Source organism: Rousettus aegyptiacus, unplaced genomic scaffold, assembly GCF_014176215.1.
Source record: "Rousettus aegyptiacus isolate mRouAeg1 unplaced genomic scaffold, mRouAeg1.p scaffold_m13_p_4, whole genome shotgun sequence".
NCBI lineage: Eukaryota > Metazoa > Chordata > Mammalia > Chiroptera > Pteropodidae > Rousettus > Rousettus aegyptiacus.
This window is the reverse complement of record NW_023416307.1, coordinates 56,144,181-56,165,896: the sequence shown is the minus strand read 5'-3', so window position 1 is coordinate 56,165,896 and position 21,716 is coordinate 56,144,181. Positions and strand designations below refer to the sequence as shown.

The window sequence follows — 21,716 nt, the reverse complement described above, 5'->3', positions numbered from 1 at the left end:
TATATTAATAAGCATTCTATTGTAAAAAAAAAAAAAATGCTTTCCCTTTTTCGCCATTTATTTACGTATATCGGTTGAGAGTCAGGGACTCTCATTTTATGCACTGGATTATGTATTTATTTTCATGTTCAAATTGTCTCAGATTAGGCCGGAAGAAGAGCCTTCAAGCTAGCCCCTACACACAAGGACGGTGCTAACCCCCAGTTGTGCTCCTGTCACTAATCACATATCTGGGGGGCTCTCCTCTGGTGTCAAATATTCTTTTCTCAGAAAATGCACCCTGAGTTTATCTTAAGCAATTGCAAATGTATTAGTAAAGTAAATCTTTTGAAAGAATTCTAAGTTATTTACAGGTTAAGTGCTATTTTGAGATCTATTTTATTAATGTAGCCACCACGAAGAAAACTTAAAAATCAGACTCATTTAATGTGCATTATTATGATAGGTGAAGTTATCCAAAGTAATTCTGATAAATGATTCAGATTTTGAATTACAAAAAAAACAAACATTTTCATTTTCACATTCTTCATTTTTATACCTAAAATACCAAAGAATATTCAAGTTGCAAAAAAGATACCAAGAAATTTGACCAATATATATTTATTCAAAAATAAGGAGTTATGGAAAGCTAATAGATATTTCACAACTAATATATAAACAATCACTTTTAAATGTTTGTAATTCCAAACTCAATTCAATATTTCACAAAATGTTATAAAAAATAACTGAATCTTAATATCAACAATATAATCTTGTACATTTGTTTAATCCCTTATTTTACAAAAGGATAACAAGGGCCCAAGGAGGCGAACTGTCAGAGAAATAAGTACAGGAAAATCGAGAATTTGAATATAATATCAGGATTTTAAGACAAGAGCTATTTTAAACATGCCATTTACAATGGTGAGATTATTAAGTTAGTCCACAAAAAAACGCTATTTAGCCTACAGTGTGGCTGAAACCTTTAGCAATGAACAATCAGCAGGTAACAATAGTATTGCAGTAATCATTATGAGAATAACCCAAAAGTTATGTTGAAAGAAGTTTTTCAAAATAATGAAATTTGGGCTAATTAAAAGGTGATGGGAGGCCCATTAACATTTCTGTTGTGATTCTTTAAAAAAAAAACCTTACAAACTCTTTAAAAGGTTGGTGGTCCTACTTCTTTAATATATCTAACTTCATCATACAAATTAAGACTTTCTTTTCCATGTCAGGCACATATCGTCAATATGATTCAAATTTCTCAGGCATAACTAAAGTTGTTTTAGACCTGTCCATTAACTGCCAACTCTTTAGGTTAAGATTTGTAAATCTGCCCTGAGAATGCTAAAAGGAACATGTTCTGTATTAGAGATGATGCAACACTCAAGACTGCTAAATTTTAATTTCTTGAAATGGAAGATTTTATATACAATTCTATAATTTCCCCTCATTTTACATAAATTTTCCTCAATTTTTCAAGAATGTTCCCTTTAATATCAAATTTAAATAGCTGGATGTACATGCAGAAAACCATAAATGACAGTCTAGCCTCCTCCATATTTACCTGTCTGGTGTGATTAACTCCTGGATTGCCCATGATTTGGGGCCTTTTCCTGTTCTCTTTCCCATTTTCATCCTCTAATTAGACTGGAGGCTAAAAACAGGATTAACCCTCTCATAACCATGATGATGTTTCTCATACTAAAACAGGTAGCTGTATCTCAAGTAGGAAGCAGATTCTTAGTTATAAACTTCAAGGATTGTTGTATGGTTAATATAAAAAGGTACTATTTAGCTATTTTAAATCTTCACTAAACCAGAACAGAATTTCCATATATAGTTACCACTGGATAAGATACATTTCATAAAAGCAGCGATAAGAAATTAAAAGAAAATGTTTCATTCTCTTTAAAGTTGAAAACACAAAATGATCCAGGTAGCCTTTTCGGCAGTCACAAATATAGTGTGTCATTTTTCAAAATCTATTAAAGTTAATTATGCTGTGAGTCTTATAATTTTCCATTATTAATTAAAATGGGTAAAGTGACACCATACATACCCTGAGTGGCTGTTGGAGGTAGTTTGAGGGTATTATCTAACTTCTCCCAAAGGTAAGTTGGTCGAGGAATGCCTTCCTCTGAGCTACAGAGCAGGATGACATCGCTGCCGATATCCTGGGATCCTTGGATTTGGCAGTGTGGGGCAGAAGGGGGAACTATAAGAAGAGTAAGCAATAAAGGATGCATTTACTGCGAGCCAAATGATGATGGAGGAGACATCGACATTCAGCACACCGGAACCTCAGATGACACTGTTATTGGAACACATACCAGGAGACTACCTCATGAGTAAAGACAGTGAATAGTCATATACTATTCATGGGGCTTGAGCATAGGTGCAGGGCTTACAACTCCGTTTCGCAGGTAGCAACAGTGTAAAAGGGGCTACACTCTCTATTTATATTTTCAAAGTATCTTATGGTCTTGGTTCCACTCTTGCTTCCTCTAAAGAATAATTCTTCTGATCCTTTGTACAGCATACTGCCTTTAAAAATGTAATTGAATAGATACATATTTACAGCAGCATTATTCACAATAGCTAAAAGGTGGCAACAACCCAAGTGTCTATAGGTTGATGAATGGATAAACAAAATATGGTATGTACATGAAATGGAATATTATTCAGCCTTGAAAAGTAAGGAAATTCTGACATGCTATTACATGGAGATGAAACAAGGATATTATGCTAAGTGAAATAAGCCAGTCATAAAAAGACAAATAATATATTATAATTCCACTTATAGGTGGTACCTATAGCAGTCAAATTCATAAAAACAGAAAGTAGAACAGTGGTTTCCAGCAGCTGGGAGAGGGAAATGTTTAATGAGTAGTTTTAATTTTGCAAGATGAGAAGAGTTCTGGAGATTGGTCACAGAACAATGTGAATGCATTTAACACTACTAAACTTATGAACTGGCTAAGACAGTAAATTTTCTGTTATGTGTATTTTATCACAATTAAATTTTAAAAAATAAAGAAACAGGCCACGTGTAAAGAAGATATTTCAAAGAAGAGCAGCCATTTAGTCTGCCAGCTTCTCAGGCTAAGCCCACCTTAATAAGGTGCTTTGTTACTTTGAAACAAAAACTAGACCAACCCACTTTATACTAAATTCTGCTTTCTGGAGGGGGAAGTTAGTGTAATGGTCAAGTATATATATCTACTACCAATAGTAACATTAGTAGTAGACATTTTATAATCATTAAAACAAATAAGGACATAAACAATGTGAAACAAAAATTACAAAAAAAAAAAAAAAAAACACCAAAGGAAGAAGGTGATGGTTTATAATAAATCAGTAAGCAAATAAAAATATAAACTAATCCTATGGCTTGGTATTTCATATTGGGAAATTCAGGCAGTAGAGATTAAATACAAGAGATAATGTACTTGCAATGCTTTTCAATAAATGTGTTCAGCCTTGCAAAAATAAATAACTGGAAAATGAATGCGGAATATAGAGGAACCAGGTGGGGAAAGAGGGAACAATGAGAAAGTATAAGTAGGAAGAGTAAAATATCTCAGGAAATCCCCAGGAGATAAGCCAACCTCCTCAATTCACTGCCTTCGACATTGCCACTGGGATGCTATGCAGAGTGACCCAAAATAATTCTTTGAAGGTAGTAGCATTAACTATAAGGTAAATTAAGGGCTCTTTTTCTTCCTATAAAAAAATGAAAACATAAACTTGGATAATGTGGAAAGGTAGTTACCTAATGTATAGGTAGAATCAGAATAATGTTAAATTCCAACAGTACTCTGTATCCAGTACTCAGAGTACTGTAAAGTCTATACAATTTTAATATATTAGAATGAATAACATTTCCAGGATAGACATTTCCAACCTGGTTCATAGTTTTCTTATTCTGTCTCAAGACTGGAAGAACAAAGCGCCAAACCTGTAGCGTATCCTCACCCAAAGAAGGAAAATGGCAAGAATCCCAATACTGTAGTCCTCAAATGACTCAACAATAGAAGGGAAAAGAAGAAAAAGTTACCAAGGAATATGGGGGCAGATTCTGCAGAGGACAAATCAAAAGCATCAGTCTTTTCTAAGAACTTCCTCAGTCTCCTCAAATAAACTGAATTTAGCCACTTCTACTACAAGAACTCACTTAGGAGGCAGTAGAATTGACAAATGAAACATGTTTAGAATGGGTTTAATTATTAGATAGTCCAGTTTCCAGAATAATGCAAGAGTACTAATTTGAACAAAAAGACCTAAAATTTTTTTTTTTTCATGCCTACAGCAACACCTGGTCTTCCTAGGTGGTTGTCTATCTCAGTACTAACCAGGCCCGACTCTGCTTAACTTCCCAGATCAGACATCGGGCTTGTTCAGGGTAACATGGCCATAGACCATGGACCGTGGCTCCACTGGGGAGTGAACCCAGGACCTTCTGTGTGTAAAGCAGACATGCTAACCACAACACTATGGAACCATGTCCAAAAGACATAAATTTTAAACTATCATTGTTCATCATCTTGAAAAAGATGATGAACCAAATTGATCAGATAATTTACCATTCAAACAAGGGTACTTTTAAGAGTAAAAGGCAGTATTAAATTATACCAGGAGAAAAGGTGTAAGCCAAGAGCTGTGGTGAGCCTACTTAGTATTACAGAGACACCAGGTAGTAATAAATTTATTCTCACATGTGCTAAAACTTTAACTTCGTACTCATAATAACTAACTCTTGATTTAATTTGCTCTGAGCAAGAAGTCCTATCCTGCAGAAGTTTAATAAAAGTGAGAGGCCACTTTTGATAGTATTTTATACCACCTTCAGAAAAAAAATCATTCGGGAAGTAAGCTTTAGAGAGCCACCTGGAATAGGGTAAGGGGTAGGGAGACCATGTGTAAGAAGCATGGAGAAGCAGGGCTGAGATGGGTCTGAGAGAAGCAAAGACAGGGAAAGGACACGAGCAGACTGAGAGTGTAGAAGGACAGACAGAAGTAAATATGCTTGAAAGTAGATCCATAAATAAAGCCAAAGTGCCTGGAACATTTCCTATCACTCACCTAGAACTGTGAGACCGGTGACCCCAATGTTCCTGCCCCCTCTGTCTGGAAGGTTGTTAACCAAACACTGGTAGGTGCCTGTATCTGACAGCTGAGTGTTATTAATGAAGATGGAGACATTGGTGGCTGGCATGGTACCCATAAATCCTACCCGACCATGGAACCGGGGGGCACCATCAAATATCTGTCCACCCTGATACAGAATGACCTGTAAAAGAAAGCAAAGTAAATAAACTGGCCACTGCATCTCCTTCCAGACACATAACAATAACTAGTAGACAGTAGACTGCATCAAACATTGGAAAATTTTATTTCCAAGAGTTGTCATCAACTTTTTACTATGGCACCTGTCCATAGGTATCTAGGGGTTCTTAATTCATACACACCAAATTGAAATAACATTGTTTCTTCGTCTCTCACCAGAGTATAAAAATGTCTTATGCTACCCTACTATCAGCCCATATTTTTACCGGTTCAAAAAATTAATTCCAAAATAAAAAGACAAAAAAATTAGGACTGCCATTCTCATGCTTCCTAGGTCATGAAAAAAGATAACAGTTAAAAACTGACTATAAATGAATGTCATAAAAGGGAGGAAGATACAAGCCTATGATTATTGTTCTTATGTCAGTTTATACCATTGAAGTTAACTATTCATGGAAGATGACTCAGAATGATGTTGCAAAAAGCTCTTTGGGCTGAATGAGGGACTTGGTTCTATTTGAGCTCTACTGCAAAAGCTTGGGTAACTGCAGTTAAGTCTTTCTTTGCCATTTTGACTCAATCACTGACTCTTAAAATAATGAGTTTGAACAAAATCATCTCAAAGACTCAGTTCAATTACAGAAGTTCCATAGTTTAAAGAAATACAAGTTTCTATTAAATATATCTATTCAAATTTCATATCAGAAAATTTAGCTTATCAAATATTTTTAGATAATAAGCTTATTGAAAACAGAAAAACTTCATAACATAAATAAGTTAGCTTTGGGAATAAAGGTATAGTCATGATCACAATTCATTAATTTTCTGAGCATTATTTTCTGCAGTGGGTATCACATATTATGGGTCTTTTACCTATAACTGATATTTCTTATTAACTAGTAACTTCTATCTCCATGTGCCCTAATTTATTTTATAATACTTATGAAATTAGCCAAACAATTCAAGTACTACTATCTAATGTTACTTCTTGAGTATTATCACTATCTTTAAAAAGTACTGTCTCATCCACCTATTTTAGTGCCAGTCCCTTCCTTTCAAAATATATTTTGCTTTTTCTATCTTGGTATTTCCTGTCAGGGATGTTTTTTGATAAAATTCCAGGTTACTATACAAAATTCTCAGAAGAATTCCTTTGACATCTGTTAGTTAAAAAGAAAGTCTTTAAAAAAGAGGATAGCCCCTTCTGATAATTGACTAATAATGCAGGAGGACTTAAAACACCATAGGCACAATGAAAGTGCCGCCTTTTTCTAGAAATTAAATACGTACTTAGGATGCTTTCCTACCCACCTCTTTTGAAAAGAGTAGTTTTAGAGGTAGCACAGGATGGAACAGAAGTACCTGTTCAGGTTGGTTGGCATTGGAGAGAGGAATGACCATCCAAATGACATTGAGGTTAATGAGGGCAGCGCTGGTAGTGAAAGTACAAGGCAGGACTGCTGTCTGACCCCGGGCCACTTGGATACTCCCAGGGCTCTCTGAGACTTCCAGGGAAGCTGCGACGCCTACAGAAGAATGAACAGGAGATTATGTGCTCACCCTTTCCTGACAGCCCAAATCCCTTCAGAAAAGGTTTGTGTGTTTTACACTACTGATAATGTAAACAGAATGACATAATGGTCTTACTTAACAACTACTAACCAGTCACTGAGTCAAAATGATAAAAACTGGTCATCCCTTTACCTTTTGGAAAGTACAAATGAAAAATATTAGAGGCTATTTCTTCTATTTTGTAAGATACTATCTGGTATTTGGCCAATTTTGAATACAACTTGGCAGAATTCAACTGATAGGGTTGGAGTGAAACTTAAAATGGTGATGGAGGATGAGAAAGAAACTGAACTTTTTTGAAAGCATCATTACAATGGCACACTATAAAATTAAATACTTATATGTAAATAAGCAAAACTTGTGCAGGATCAAGCAAAACTTGTGCAGGATCTATAGCTTGAAAACTATAAAATGCTAATGAAACAAATCAAGTAAGACCAAATAAATGGAGAGATATGCAATGGTAATGGATTGAAAGATTGAATATTGTTAAGATGACAATTTTCCCCAAATTGACCTACAGATTCATAGCAATTTCAACCAAAATCCCAGCATGGTTTTTATTGATATTGATGAACTAATTCTAAAACACAAGAAAAGGGAAAGAGCTAAAAATAATCAAAAGGATATTGAAAAAGAACAGATTTTCAAACTATCCCATTTCAAAATTTGCTATCGAGATATAGTAATAAAGACAGTGCGGTACCAGAATAAGGTGTACAGATCACCAGAAAAATGGCCCAGAACTGAGAGTTCTAAAATAAGCCCTTATATTTCTGGTCAATTGCTTTTCAACAAAGGTACAAGACAATTAAATGAGGGAAAGACTAGTCTTTTCAAAAAATGGTATTGGAACAATTCAATATTAATATATAAAAAACACCTCAGACCTTTACCTCATAACATATACAAAAATTAATTCAAAATGTATCATAGATCTAAATGTAAGAGCTAAAACTATGAAACTTCTAAAAATAAATATAGAAGAAAATGTTTTTGATTTTGGGTTAGTCAGAGGTCTTAGAGATGTCACCAGGCCCATAAATCAAAAGAAAACAATAAATTTGACTTCATTAAAAATTTTAAGACTCTGTGCTTCAAAAGATTTAAGAAAATAAAAAAGCCAAGGTACAGACTGGGAAAAAACATCTGTAAATCATATATCTGATAAACAATTTGTATATAGAATATATAAAGAACTATTATAACAATAATAAAAAAGACAAACCACCTATTAAAATAGGTAAAATATGCTCAACATTATTAGTCATTAGGACACTGCATGTTAAAACCACAGTGAGATATCATTACATATACATTGGCTTTAACCAAGACAAAAGCAAGTGCTGCTGGGAATAGTCACTTTGGGAAACAATTTCAGTTTCTTAAACAGTTTAACATAAACTTATGATACAACCTAGCGATTCCATTCCTAGAATGTATGCAAGTAAAATGAAAATATACGTCCACACAAATACTTACCTATGAAAGTTTCTAGCAGCATTATATCATACTCCCAAATGGAAATAACACAAATACTCATAGACCAGTGAATAGATAAACAAAATGCGGAATATCCATACAATGAAATATTACTCAGAAATAAAAAGCAATAAACTACTGATACATGAAGGGCCCTCTCAAAAACATTTTGCTAAGTGAAAAAAGTCAGATGTGAAAGACTACATATTGTATTATTCCACTTACACGAAATGTCCAGAAAAAGTAAGCCTGTAGAGATAGCAAGTAAATCAGTGGTTGCTGGGACAAGAGGAGGAAGTAAGTATTGGTGCTAATAAGTTCAATGAAACTTTTTAGGGCAACAGAAAACTTTCAAAACTGGGTTATTACAATGGTCGTACAACTCCATAAATTAATGAAAAACAACTGATTTTTATACTTCAAATGAGTGAATTTTGTAGAATGGAAATTATACCTCAATAATGCTGTTAAAATGAGGGGGGGAGGGAAGGAGGGAGGGAGGGAGAGAAAGAAAATAGTGACTTACCAGAGCCAACTCCTGGAAAGCCAAAATCAACTGTTATCTCTTCTGAAAATAATACCCACCCCTCTACACCTGCTAAACCCTGCTACTCCCCTGCCCCACCCTGGGACTAAAGAACAATATGGGACAAAGAGGAGACTAAAATCATCAGGGAGATCCAACAAAGAAGCTATTCTAATCCTGAAAAATACATTAAGTCCATGGCAGTATCTCAAACTGTTTTATTTTGAAGTGATATTATCTCAATTCTCCCAAAAAAGTAACACAATAACCTACTGTTATGATTACAATTAGTTTAAAATATAAATGTACATAACACTTTCCTTCTATAGAACTTCATGTTCTTCACATATAGTCTGATGATGTTAAATTTGCAAGATAAAATGTTCGATAAAATAAGTCATCTGTGGTAGAATATAAAGCACTTGATAACATTAGGAAAAGACTCTAAGTTTTACAAAAGAAAGCCAAAAGAACCTCAGGCATTAAGAGGTGGAAAGGGAAGGTTATCTGATCATGGAACAGGCCATGGTGGAAGCCAAACTGGTGACAAAATTTCCATCAATTCATTCTTCAGCTAATACTCCAAGGAAGAAGTGAAGGGAATATGCCCCTCTTAAACCACCCAGGATAATGTATACCTTCCACTCTCAATTCGCTAATTTCAAGATGAACTCACACCATCTTTGATATAAATTTTAAAAAGAAAAAAAATGGCCAATATAAGCAATGGTGGGATTTCACAGAAGGGAGAGTAGATTTGCGGGATAGGGAGCTGGGGGAAACATATCAGGGTCTGCTGGCAGAGAGCAAGCCTCTGAAATGGTATTAGCTATTAAACCAACTTCGTTTACTTCACATCTTTACATAAGGTTAACACTGAAATCTCAAGTATCAAGAGAGCTACAGAGGAAACATTCTAGATAAGCAGGCTTTCAGAACTTGTAAAAGTGTGAGGGTGAAGTTGGACAGATCTAGTTTGAAATCTGTCTCTTTCATCTACTTAGCTATGTGGCCCCAAATAATCATTTAATCTCTGATTCTGTTGCCTCATCTGTACAGTAGGGCTAAATACTCCCTTACATCATCATAAGGGAATGATAAGGTCAGTACCAGATGCTGATGGCTGATGATAGCTACTACCAGTGCTGCTATTGCTAGGTAATATTTAGAACATACTGACCAAATATCAAGTCCACCTTAAGCAATATATATAAACATATATGTATACATACACATACATATACACTCATTTATTTAATCCTATAAGGTATTAATAGGTAAATTTCAGGTGTACAAGTCAATAGAAGGCATTGTGTGTATGTATATCCCACATATAAATGATATCATATGATATCATGTGGTTTTCAACTTTTTCTGTCTGTCTTATTTCACTTAGCATAATTATCTCAAGGTCTATCCATGTTGTCACAAATGGCAGTATTTCATCTCTTCTTATGGCTGAGTAATATTCCATTGTATATATTACCACAGCTTTGGCTCAGATTCAATCATCTATTATAGAACACTTCTATTGCTTCCATGTTCCAGCCACCATGAATAATGCTGCTATGAACATCAATGTGAAAATATCTTTTCGAATATGAGTTTTCAAGTTTTGGGGGTAAATACCCAGTAGAGGCATTGCTGGATCATATGGTTGATTAATTCTTAGTTTTCTGAGGAACCTCTATATTGTTTTCCATAGAGCCCATTCAAGTCTTCAATCTACTCCTGCCATTACTTCTTAAAAATAGTTCTCCCTAGGTTTCCAAGAGACCTCCTGATGCCTTCATAACTCTTGTGATCATTCCTGGACTCTAATAGTGATGACCATTCCCCCTCCTTCTCGAAACACATTTTCCCCTTACCTTCAGTAATATAACTCTTTCTTTCTTTCTATACCACTGGATGCTTCTGTCTCTTTTGCTGTTCCACCCTACATGGCTATTAAATGCTGGCATTTCTCAAGGAGCTACCTTCTCTTCTTATGATAAACTCTCTCACTAAAGACTCTCATCTACTATCATGGCTTCAATTTTTTCTACACAACAATGGATTCCAAATTTCTCTCTGTCACCCAAACCTCTCCTCTTATATCCAATTGCCTCCTAGACATGTCCATGTAGCTACCTGAAAGGGACCGCAGTCACCTTGTCCAAGTCAAACTCTTGCTCTTCCCTCCATGTCTGCCTCCACTGGATATCTGGCTCCTTTATAATGTTCCCTGTGCTAGTGAATGGTTCAACCAGCCTTCAGGTTGGACAAGTCAGAAATTGAGAAATCTTTCTTAATCCCTTCTACTCTCTCATAATCTCCCAAACCCCATCCATGATCAAATCTGATCCATTTTACAAACTGAATTTCACCTAACTTCTTCAGTCAGTAAGAGCCTTTGCTTTGTCCTCTGTGTTTCCTGTGATTTTCTCCATTCCACACCCTAATCCCTTTACTTGGGAACCTACTTGTCCTTCACATTAGCTGGTGTTACCTTCTCACAGAAGAGCCTTTCCTGACCTCAGCCTAGGTCAGGACCTCTTAAAGCACCGATCCTTTCATTCTGAACAGTATCCAAAGTTGTAACCATACTTTCCTTAGTAAGGTATCTTCACTAGTATACTGTGAGATACATTAGGAACTCCATTACTATAACCACACAATAAGAACTCAATAAATATATATTGCTGAGCTGATCTAATTAAATTTCCACATGAAAATCCTAGGGTTCAAAGAGGTAGACTTGTCAAAGATCTTAAGATTGGGACCTGCATCTTCTGACTTCCAATAGAATGTGTTTTCTACCACAACAAACTCTTCCATTCATAATCTCAGAAAATTAATGATATTACTGCTTGTAACATGATTAGGGTAAAGTGATACTTCTGTATCAACAAAACCAACGCTTAGCAATAAAAATTCTGTTTGTAAATATATCTGCTCTATTAAGTTTCGTGTAACTTTCTATAAAAAGGCTGTTATATTCTTTATCAGAATTTTCTATGGAGCAGAATTTAAAAGTCATCTAATACCCTAAAGATATCAGATATTAAGATATCAGATACCAAAGTGAGTTTTAAGACAGACTACCCTGATGAACTGGCACAAGGAAGATAGCTGGAAACTGGCTATATAACTTTTAAGACTATAACTTTTAAGAATGAATGGGTCAGGAGTAAACGTATATAAAGAGTCTTTATGGAGAGAATTTTTTTATTAGAGCTGTGGTGTGCTGTAAGTTCCATCCCATTCCCACTCAGCCTAAGGGCCTACATTCCCTGAATGTGCCAGGGCAAAAGACATCTGAAAGTGTCCAATGAATCAGGTGTAAACACACTTAAGAGATGGAGCAGGGTCATCTCAGATTCTGTCCAAGAGGGGTTGTCTAAGGAGATTTCCAACAGAAGGAAGCTGGGAGGAGACCTCTGGATTCCTAAGGGTGGGTCACTGGCATTGTGAGAACTGCATGAATATTTCTGTATATAATTTAAGATTTTCTTGTTTTGGTTTATTTTTAAACTAAGAAAAGTTGTATTACCTGCTTAAGTTTACATCTACGGAAAGAACTGGCTCTTAAATAAACTTAAAGGAATGCAGAAGACAATATAAAGTTGCCTTGCGATTGTATCTCAGGATTCCTATTTAACATACCGATTCGACTGAGGATAATTAAAAACTTCTTAGAAAGATTAAAAAGAAGGGAAATAGGTGTCTTCCATATTTTAAATGTTTACGTTTTTTTCCAGCTTGCTAAAAACCAACTAAAAATTCTATTTCTTTTTAAAGTGCATTTCCATGTTTGAAATTCTAGGCAGGAATTTACACTTTAATGCTAAATATTGGATTAAAGATTCATTTAAAATATCTTACAATGTGGAACGTTTACATGTAAATGCATAATTTAAGAGCTGAATAGGCAGCATTTTACAGACTTGAATATTTTCTTAGTGTCTCACCCAAGAAAAATTAAGTCAACTCATAAATTCTGAATGACTCTTAGCAATTAAATAAGAAAGGCATATACCACATGACCCTGTTTCTTCTGAGGAGTTGAAATAGTAACAGTTGCCTATACTCTTTCTTTAGGCCCTTATGTCTCAAGATTTACAGCAGAAATAAATTCACATTTTCTCAGAGCAAGAGGTACATGTTACAGGAAAATAAGCTGGCAGCAAAGAATCTTTATAAATCTTAAGAGGAATCACGCACACTACAATGCCAAGAGAACAGACAAAGGACCTTTTACAGTCATCTGCTAGGCTCAAAGGACAAGAACTGTCCCCTACAAATCCATCAGAGCCAGAACACCTGAAGCTCAGAATGAGGACTGGCCCTAGCAATCCAACTGAGACTTCAAAATAGAATGTTTGTTGATGCCCGTGGAGCATATGCTCATGTTTCAGATCAGCCCAACTGCCAGAACACGTTCCTCTGGGAATACGGTCAGTCTCTGGGAATACAGTCAGTAGAGCTTCCAAAAAGGATCATACAGCATTTTTGGAGACCTATGTTTCCCTTTCACCTAAAATGTTAGTATCAACAGTCATAAAATGCTTATTGGCTTATATGATTCCTACATGATTTCATAAGTGCTGTTTTTATTACACATAAAAATATAAAATTCATTTAACCTATTCAAATTGTTTTGTAGTTGTCATACCAAAATAAATTTCAAAACACAAAAATTCTAGGCAACCCTCGTTTTCTGAAGGAAACTATGGAATAGCACTAGTCTCTCACATTGTACTGGTTTTTAAAAACAAATCTCTTTCTCTTCACACTTTAACCAAATTTTAATTAGGCGAAATAATCTATATTATATATTTTTTAAAACTGCCATCTCAACTAAAAATTAATGTTTGTGTTAACTGACATTAAATTATATTTTGGCCATTAACACAGTACTAAGTGAAACTAAGTGAAGAGTAAATATCTGGTTAATTGATCAATGTAGATAGCTTAATTGTGCACTGGTCATCTCCATCTATCAACTTATAGGATCACGGTCAAAGTTGTACTTCATTTTATGCATATTAAACAGTATATTTTATTGTTGGTATATAATGGCAGGCTTCCATAAAATTATAGAGCCTTATCTTCTGGCTGAAGCACTGAACACTCATACATGTCCCATAGCATTATAGTATTGTTATTTCCATGGTATGATGGTTCCCCTTTAGATGCTATGGAAGTGCCTCCTCCTTGACTTCTCCTCTTCCACCATAAACATTCCTTACGGGGCATGCCAAGACCAAACAGCATGCCAGAGGACCAGGGCATAAAAATGATTTCTTCAGGTGTGGTTCCAAAGAGTAGGTCCGGACTTGAAACAGAGAGAAGCTCAAGGCCTTGGACTAAACCATGCCCGCACTGTACTTTATCGTTCCCCTCTGTCACTTTTCAAATAACCAAAAAGTATATACATCTGCCTACTTGGCCCCTTCATGCCATGGCATGTCTATTATGTGTGACATTTACTCAGCAATAGCTCCCAACACTGGACATAAGTCTGATTAGAATCCTCTACAAAATGTCTCCCATTTTTAGCACCCTCTCCTCATTTTACATGTGGATGGCACAGGTGTTCTAGTTTAAGAATTCCCTTACAGAGATGACCACAGTCTGGCGAAGTTACATACATATTTTGCTTGGTCTACATTATATGACCCACTCAATTTGGTACTGAATAACACAAAACCACAGATTACCAACTTATCTTGAGAGTTAGTAACATTGGGCCTGCATTTCACAAGGCAACTGATTACTGATGCCCTTTTAGACAAAGCATGAGCTCTCCACATTGCCACAGTCCCTATCACTTCCTATTATTCTACAATATAGCCCACTTTACTCAGTCAGCAGCATAACTGTTTGATTCCTCTGGGAATTTCTGTTTCCATACCCATTTTTAAAACTAAGAGAATAATGTCATTATAATTAGTTGTTTAAAGAAGCAGAAGCAAGCTACACAAGCAGAACCTTGTTTTGCAGTGTTATGATGGACATGGCACTATGATTGCCACCATAGCTGCCATTCCCTTCAGTGAAAGCAGAACGAAGCAATTCCTTAAACATGGGTTGCCATGATTTGTGATAGAATCTCATTCACACCCTGGCTATCAGAGAGCTTCACCCATAGACTGGACAGTTGTTTATGTGATAACTGTTATAAGATCCTTGTCAAAAGATATACCAAATACAACAGCACCTGGCTAATCCAATAGGACCTTCCCTCTTCGTGGAGAATTTGAGAAAGATGCAACACGTGAAGAGAGAAGAGCTAGGTCACTAAAACGGAAATAAGAGGAACATTAAATAATGATAAAGGGATCAACTGATCAAGAACATAATAGTCCTATGCATGCACCTAACAATGGCTTCAGAGTACATGAAGCAAAAACTGATTGAAGTGAAAGGAGAAAAAGGAAAAAACAATTATAGTTTATAATTATAGTTTTATAGTTGGAGACTGGAACATTCTTCTGTTATTAACAAAGACATACAACAAATCCATTGAACAAATAGATAAAAATCAGTTTAAAAATCATTAAAAATACAAAATACCTAAACAATGAACTTATTAACTAACCAAAGAACAGATTTTCAGAACACTCTAATATCATGGAATATTGTCTAGTGCACATGGAACACTCACCAAGAATAAAATCATACTAGAAATATAAATTAAATTAGAACAAAAAAAACTAACAAATCATCAAATATTTATAAAAATCCACTTCTAAATAATTCACCAGTCAAAGGTGAAATTACAGGGAAAAGCAGAAAATATAGTAAACTGCATGGAAATGAAAAAAAAACCACTATCAAAATTTATGAGAAGGCACCAAGCACTACCTAGAGGAAAATTAACAGCAGCTAAATGCTCATATTACAAAAAGAAGAAAGGTTTATAATCAACAACCCAAGCATCCACCTTACAAAATTAGGAAAAGAAAAGCAAATTAAATCAAAAGCAATCAAAAAAGGGTAAGAATTAAGAAAGAAAAATATAGAGTAAATCAATGAAAGCAAAAGCTGGTTCTCTGAGGTCAATGAAATTGATAAATCTCTAACTAAACTGACCAAGAATATAAAAGAGAAGACACAGTTATGAAAGAGGTAGGACTACAGATCCTAGAAACATTGAAAGAATAATAAATGTATATAATAAGTAACTTTGTGCTAATATATTTGATAACAGATATATGGACAAATTCCCTGAAAGACATAAAGTACCAAAGCTTACTCTAAAAGATATAGATAGCCTGATACAGGTAGTCCTATGTCCATTAAAGAAAATGAATTTAATTTGCATTTCAAAATCCCCCCACCAAGATAACACCATATTCAGATAGCTTCATTGGTGAACTCTACTGAATATTTAATAGAAAAAAAAAATTCTATATATAAACCCTTCCAGAAAAAAAGAGGGAACACTCCTCAACTCATTTTATGAGGCTAGCATTACCCCAATACAAAAATTCAATAAGACGATATATACAAAGAAAATTACAGATTAACATCCTTTCTACACATTGATACAAAAGTCCTTAATGAAATATTAGCAACTGAATCCATCAATATAAAGAAAGGGTGAATCGTGTCAAAAGTGATGTTTATTCCAGGAACTCAAGGTTCACTCGATATTTGAAATTAATAAAATTCACCATACCAACATACTGAAAAAGAAAAATACATACATAATCTTTCCAACGGGTACAGAAAAGGTAACAAAAATCAATATCTAGTCAATATAAAAACTCTCTTCAAACAAGAGGAGGGAACTTCCACAAACCTGTAATAAGCATCTGCCAAAAAACAGCTAACATCGTATTTAAGAGTAAAGAGATAACTTCTACTTAATAGCTAAAGTTGCTTTCTTCCTACAATCAGAAACAAGGCGAGGATATCTGCCCTTGACATGTCTGTTCAACATGGAGGTCTTAGCCATTGCGACGAGGCAAGGGTAAGAAACAAAAGGTATATACACTGGAAAGGAAAAAGTAAAAATTCATTTATTTGTAGATAAAGCAATCATTTACATTAAGAATTCTAATGAATCTACAAAAATAAACTAATTCTAATTAATAAATTGGTTTAGCAATGTTGCAGAAACCAATACACAAATATTAACTACAGAGAAGCTATAAAATTTTGGAAATTAAAATTTTTAAATACCACTTATAATAGCATTAGAAAAATAAAACACTTAAGGATAACTTTAACAAAATATCTGTAAGACCTATACAATGAAAATTACAAAACTTTCCTGAGAAAAAATTTAAAGACCTAAATAAATAGATACAATATAGCTATTAATCAAGACTTAACACTGTTAAGATGTCAAGACTCCCCAAATTCATCTATTGATTTAATACAATCCTAATCAAAATTCTAGTGAGCTGTTTTGTAGAAATAGTCAAACAACTTCTAACATATACGCATAAAAGTGAATATGAAAATAGCTAAATTTTTAAAAGAAAAAAAGATTGAAGACTTACAATACCTGATATTAAAACTTACTAGAAACCTGTGATAATCAAGATCGTGTGAGACTGGCATAAGGACAGACATACAGAGAGTCCAGAAATAGATATACACGTATGTGGTCAATTTATTTCCAAAAAAGGTGTCAGGGCTGGTCAGTGTGGGAAAAGGATACTCTTTTCAAAAAACAGTGCTGTAAAAATTGGACCTCCATATGCAAAAATATTAACTTTATCCTTACCTTACACCTGACATAAAGCTAATCTGCAATGGATCAAAAACTTAAATTTAAGAATGAAACTATAAAATTTCTATAAGGAAATATAGGAGAAAGTCTCGACTCTGAGTTAGAAACAGATTTCTTAGAATGCATAAACTATTAAAATTAATATAATTAGACTTTCAAAATTAACAATTTCTTGTCTTCAAAGGACACTATTCAAAAAAATAAAAATACCAGCTGTATTTTGAAATAAAATGTTTTCAAAGTACTCCAAGGACTTGTATTTATAATACATTAACAACTTTTACAATTCGATCATACAAATAATATTACAAAAATGTACCATAGAAAACATATAAATGAGTAATAAAAACAGAAAAAGATGCTCAACTTCATTAGTCAACAGGAAAATTAAAACCACACTGAGCTATCACTACACATTAACTAAAATGAATTAAATTAAATGACTGACAACACCAAGTGTGAATAAAAATGCAGAGCAACCCAAACTCACACATTTCTGGGGATGCTGCAAAGTGGTATGGCCACTTGGGAACATATTCACAGTATCTAACAAAGTTAAATATATACTTAACCATACCATCTGCCAATTCCAATTCTAGGTATTTACCCAAAAGCTACAAAAACATACATCCACAAGAACACTTATATGCAAATGCTCATAGAATCTTTACTCACAATAGCCAAAAAACTGGAAACACTTCAAATGCCCATCAACTTGCAGATGGAAAAAACACTGTGGCATAAACCATACGATGGAAAATGACTAGTCAACAGAAAGGAACAAACTACTGACATACGACATGGAAAAATATCGAAGTCATTATGTTAAGTGAAAGAACCCAGAAACAAAAGACAATATGTGCCCATTCTTAAAAATTCTGTATTCTAGAAAGGGCAAAACTGTAGGAACAGAAAACACATTAGTGGTTGCCAAGGGCTGGATCTGGGGTAAAGTGGGGAGCCCACAGAAAACTGCACAGGAGCATGAAAGAGTCCTTTGAGATAATAGAAATATTCTGCGGTGGGGATTAGAAGACTAAACATTTGCCAAAACTCAACAAAATGTACATATAAAGGGGGATTTTATTATATGCAAATTATACCTTAATAAATCTGATTTTTTTAATTGAAGGAAAAAAAAGGATGTTGAGATGCTAACAAAATCACCAGATGAACAGGGAAATAAGTTCAAGTCTAAACTTTCAGGGAAAAAAAAAAAAAAAGAACAACAACTATGCTATAGAAGTGGCCTGATGAGAAAACTCCTGCAGCTATCCCTGTCACCAAAGCCTAAATGCCAGAATCTTACTGCAACTACTAATGATGCCAGGTCTCTCTCAGGCACTCTGCCCTACACTATCATCCCAAGGCCACATTCTGCTGCTGCTATCTATGCAGGCAAACAGAAGCTCTGCACAGAGCCCGTTCTTAATACTGCTCTCATTCAAATCATAGTCTCTCACCTATGTGCACCTGACTTGAAAACTGAAGTCCAAACTGCAAAAGAGGCTTGAAATTTGGGTTCTCACTTTTAACACAGAGGAGTTGAACTGATAATGTGAAAATTTCTCCAAATGTAGAAATCTATTCAATATATGATGGGCAGACATGAATAAGACAAATGTTGACTATAGCGAGCAGTAAATGAAAACACAGAAAGTTGTTCCTCTTTCTCTTTCCTCTCCCATACCTCTTCTAATCCTGTCTTTGTCAAGTCTTCTGTATTTCCTTACCTCATAGGCCTTTACAAGATGGAAAACTGAAACTGCTGAGGACAAAAAGGCCTCCTGTCTCTACTGAAAGCCAGGGCTCACTGAGGAAATTACACTGAGGAGGTGGGAGCAGTTGCCTTTGAACTTGAGAAAGGAAAAACAGGGCTACTGGGAAGGGCACGGAAGCTGGCCAAGTTCCTGGAGAAAAGGAGGCCCACGCTCTACTTTCCTCAGAGGCCAAGGGAAACAGCAGCTCCTCAAAGAGGACGGCTGCCCCTGGACACTGGGACTCAGTGCAAGATTCTCAAAGTCCCACGAGGCACAGAAGCTGCAGTGCAAGATTTCACAGGACCCTGCTCAAATGTGGGGCATGTTAGTTATCAGAGGGGTCCCCCAGTGTCTTGGTTCTGTAAGAGGTCTTGCAGGGGAGAGGAAGGAGCCTGGATGATAACTGATATTAAATTTCCTGCCACACTGATAAGAAGAGAATCTCAGATTTGTATTTAACTAAATTTAAAGATAATAGATGAATAGACCTGTTTTGCACATCTCCGTTGGTCCTAGAAATGATAAGTATAATTTAAAACTAAATCTTAATGCCCCAGCCCCAAGGATTATTTTTTTAATATATGTGTACTTTCAAATTTCAGAAGTCACTGTTTAGAGACAGGGCAGGGCCTGGGAAGAGAAAAATGACGGCCTATGGATTATTTTTCCAGTGTTTCAGATTCCAGCTAAATCTGAACCTGTGAGTGACTAACCTTTTTCAGGGGGAATAGTTCAAAATAATTTGCTGCTTAACCTTCTAAAGAACTTCTGAAAATCTAGGCTTTTAACCTGAACAATGATCAGGGTAGGAAAAATGTATTTTTCTTTCCTGGCTTAGTTTTGCTTTGTTTCCTAAAGAAATCACATAGCACTTTACTTTACATTTTGGTACACTTTTCTGACATTGTCACACTGTAGCTCAATGCCAATACCAGTCTGGTTAGCACACTGAAGATTTATATTGGGAAATACTAACTAGAGTTTCCAGATGGCGAAAGGCCAGATAAATGGTCTTTACTGTTAAATACAACCATGCACTCTCAACTTCGCCTCTCAGTTGAATACAGCCCCACTTGGCTATAATGAGCGAGCTCCATTTGTTTAATGAAGCATTCATATGATAAAAGTGGCTAAATCAACAAATAGAGTAATTTATGAACAAATAAAGCCATCTGAAACCATCAGGAAGGATGTTATATCTGAAACCAATTAAATTCTTTAAAAAAATGGCTCGACTGAAATGTTTTATTCTTATTCACCAATATACTGTCTCTTTCCAAACTAAACACCATTTTTTAAAAATTTCATCTTTTGGGTATGTTTGTGCCAGTACTAGTTTAACTTCTAGTTTATTTTAAAGCATTCTTTAGTGTGTACAACATGAAAAAATAAGAGATCTGAAATGCAGAAATAGGGAATTTGGTTATTCATTCTGTTAGAAGCTTTTAGAGATTTTGGAAAAACATGGCAGAGTGAGAGACACCCTCATCTCTCTCCCCTTGCAACAACAATAAGTTGTACATCTAAAACGGAACAAAAAACACCCAAACTACACACCAGCACATCTGAACATGGGATCTGCGCATAAGAGCTACCACAAGTCAGAACTCCGGATGTCGGGCAGTTACTGGGACAAATAAAGAAGCTGCCTCTCGCAGACGCCAGAGCTCCTTGCAGGAGAAGGAGATGGGGTGAAGGTGCAGCGACTTCCCTGAGACACCAGAACTTTTCTATGCAGCCAGCAGCTGGGCTCAGTCATCAAGGAACAAAGCAGAGAAGTGGAATAAGATAGCAGTAAAACAGCAGTTGATTTTCACTGGCCCCAGTTGCAAAACTGAGGCTGAGCCGCAGCCCCCAACTCCAACCCGGAGGGCCTCTCCCCACATACCCTCTGAGACCAATCACCATGGAGCCCCTGGGGAATCTAAGCAAATGTTACCAAAACTGTTGCTAACACTGACAGAGACGGAAACTGAGAGCAGTGAGTGTGATTAAAATCTACAAGAAAATAAAAGACATTAGGCTTTATATAAAGCAGGGATCCAAGAGGCTTAGACACCACCTACTTGAAACCAAAAGAAAGTACCTTCTATGCAGCAGGCTAAAGAGAGACCATTATATAATAAAACTTCTTTCTGAAAAACAACAGAATACACTTCCATTAATGCCCAGGAAGAGAAATAGTCCATTAAACACTAGGAACAACCAAAGTGACAAGACATCTCAGAAAGAAAGATAAAAATCTCCAGAAAATAAGCTTACGGACATAGAAATATGAGACTTAAGTTACAGACTTCAGGATGGCACTTCTGAAAAAACTCATTGAATTCCAAAACGAGTCATATCAATAATTTCAGAAATTACAAAAACAGCTAGA

At 35.3% G+C, this 21,716-nt stretch overlaps 1 protein-coding gene across 4 annotated transcripts in view; it reads right to left on the bottom strand.

Annotated features, from left to right (window-relative positions):
• The window catches only part of IGSF11 (immunoglobulin superfamily member 11), a 115,883-nt gene that overhangs the window by 13,959 nt on the left and 80,208 nt on the right, over window positions 1–21,716 (bottom strand). For 2 of the 4 annotated variants that reach the window (XM_016140127.2, XM_016140126.2), the window contains exons 2-4: window positions 6,634–6,797; window positions 5,068–5,275; window positions 2,045–2,200 (exon numbers count right to left, since the gene is read on the bottom strand). In XM_016140127.2, the coding sequence (XP_015995613.2) occupies window positions 2,045–2,200; window positions 5,068–5,275; window positions 6,634–6,797 (528 nt within the window). Of the gene's footprint in view, window positions 1–2,044; window positions 2,201–5,067; window positions 5,276–6,633; window positions 7,721–21,716 lie in introns of those variants that run through there. The other 2 variants (XM_036219070.1, XM_036219069.1) reach the window with 2 other exon arrangements.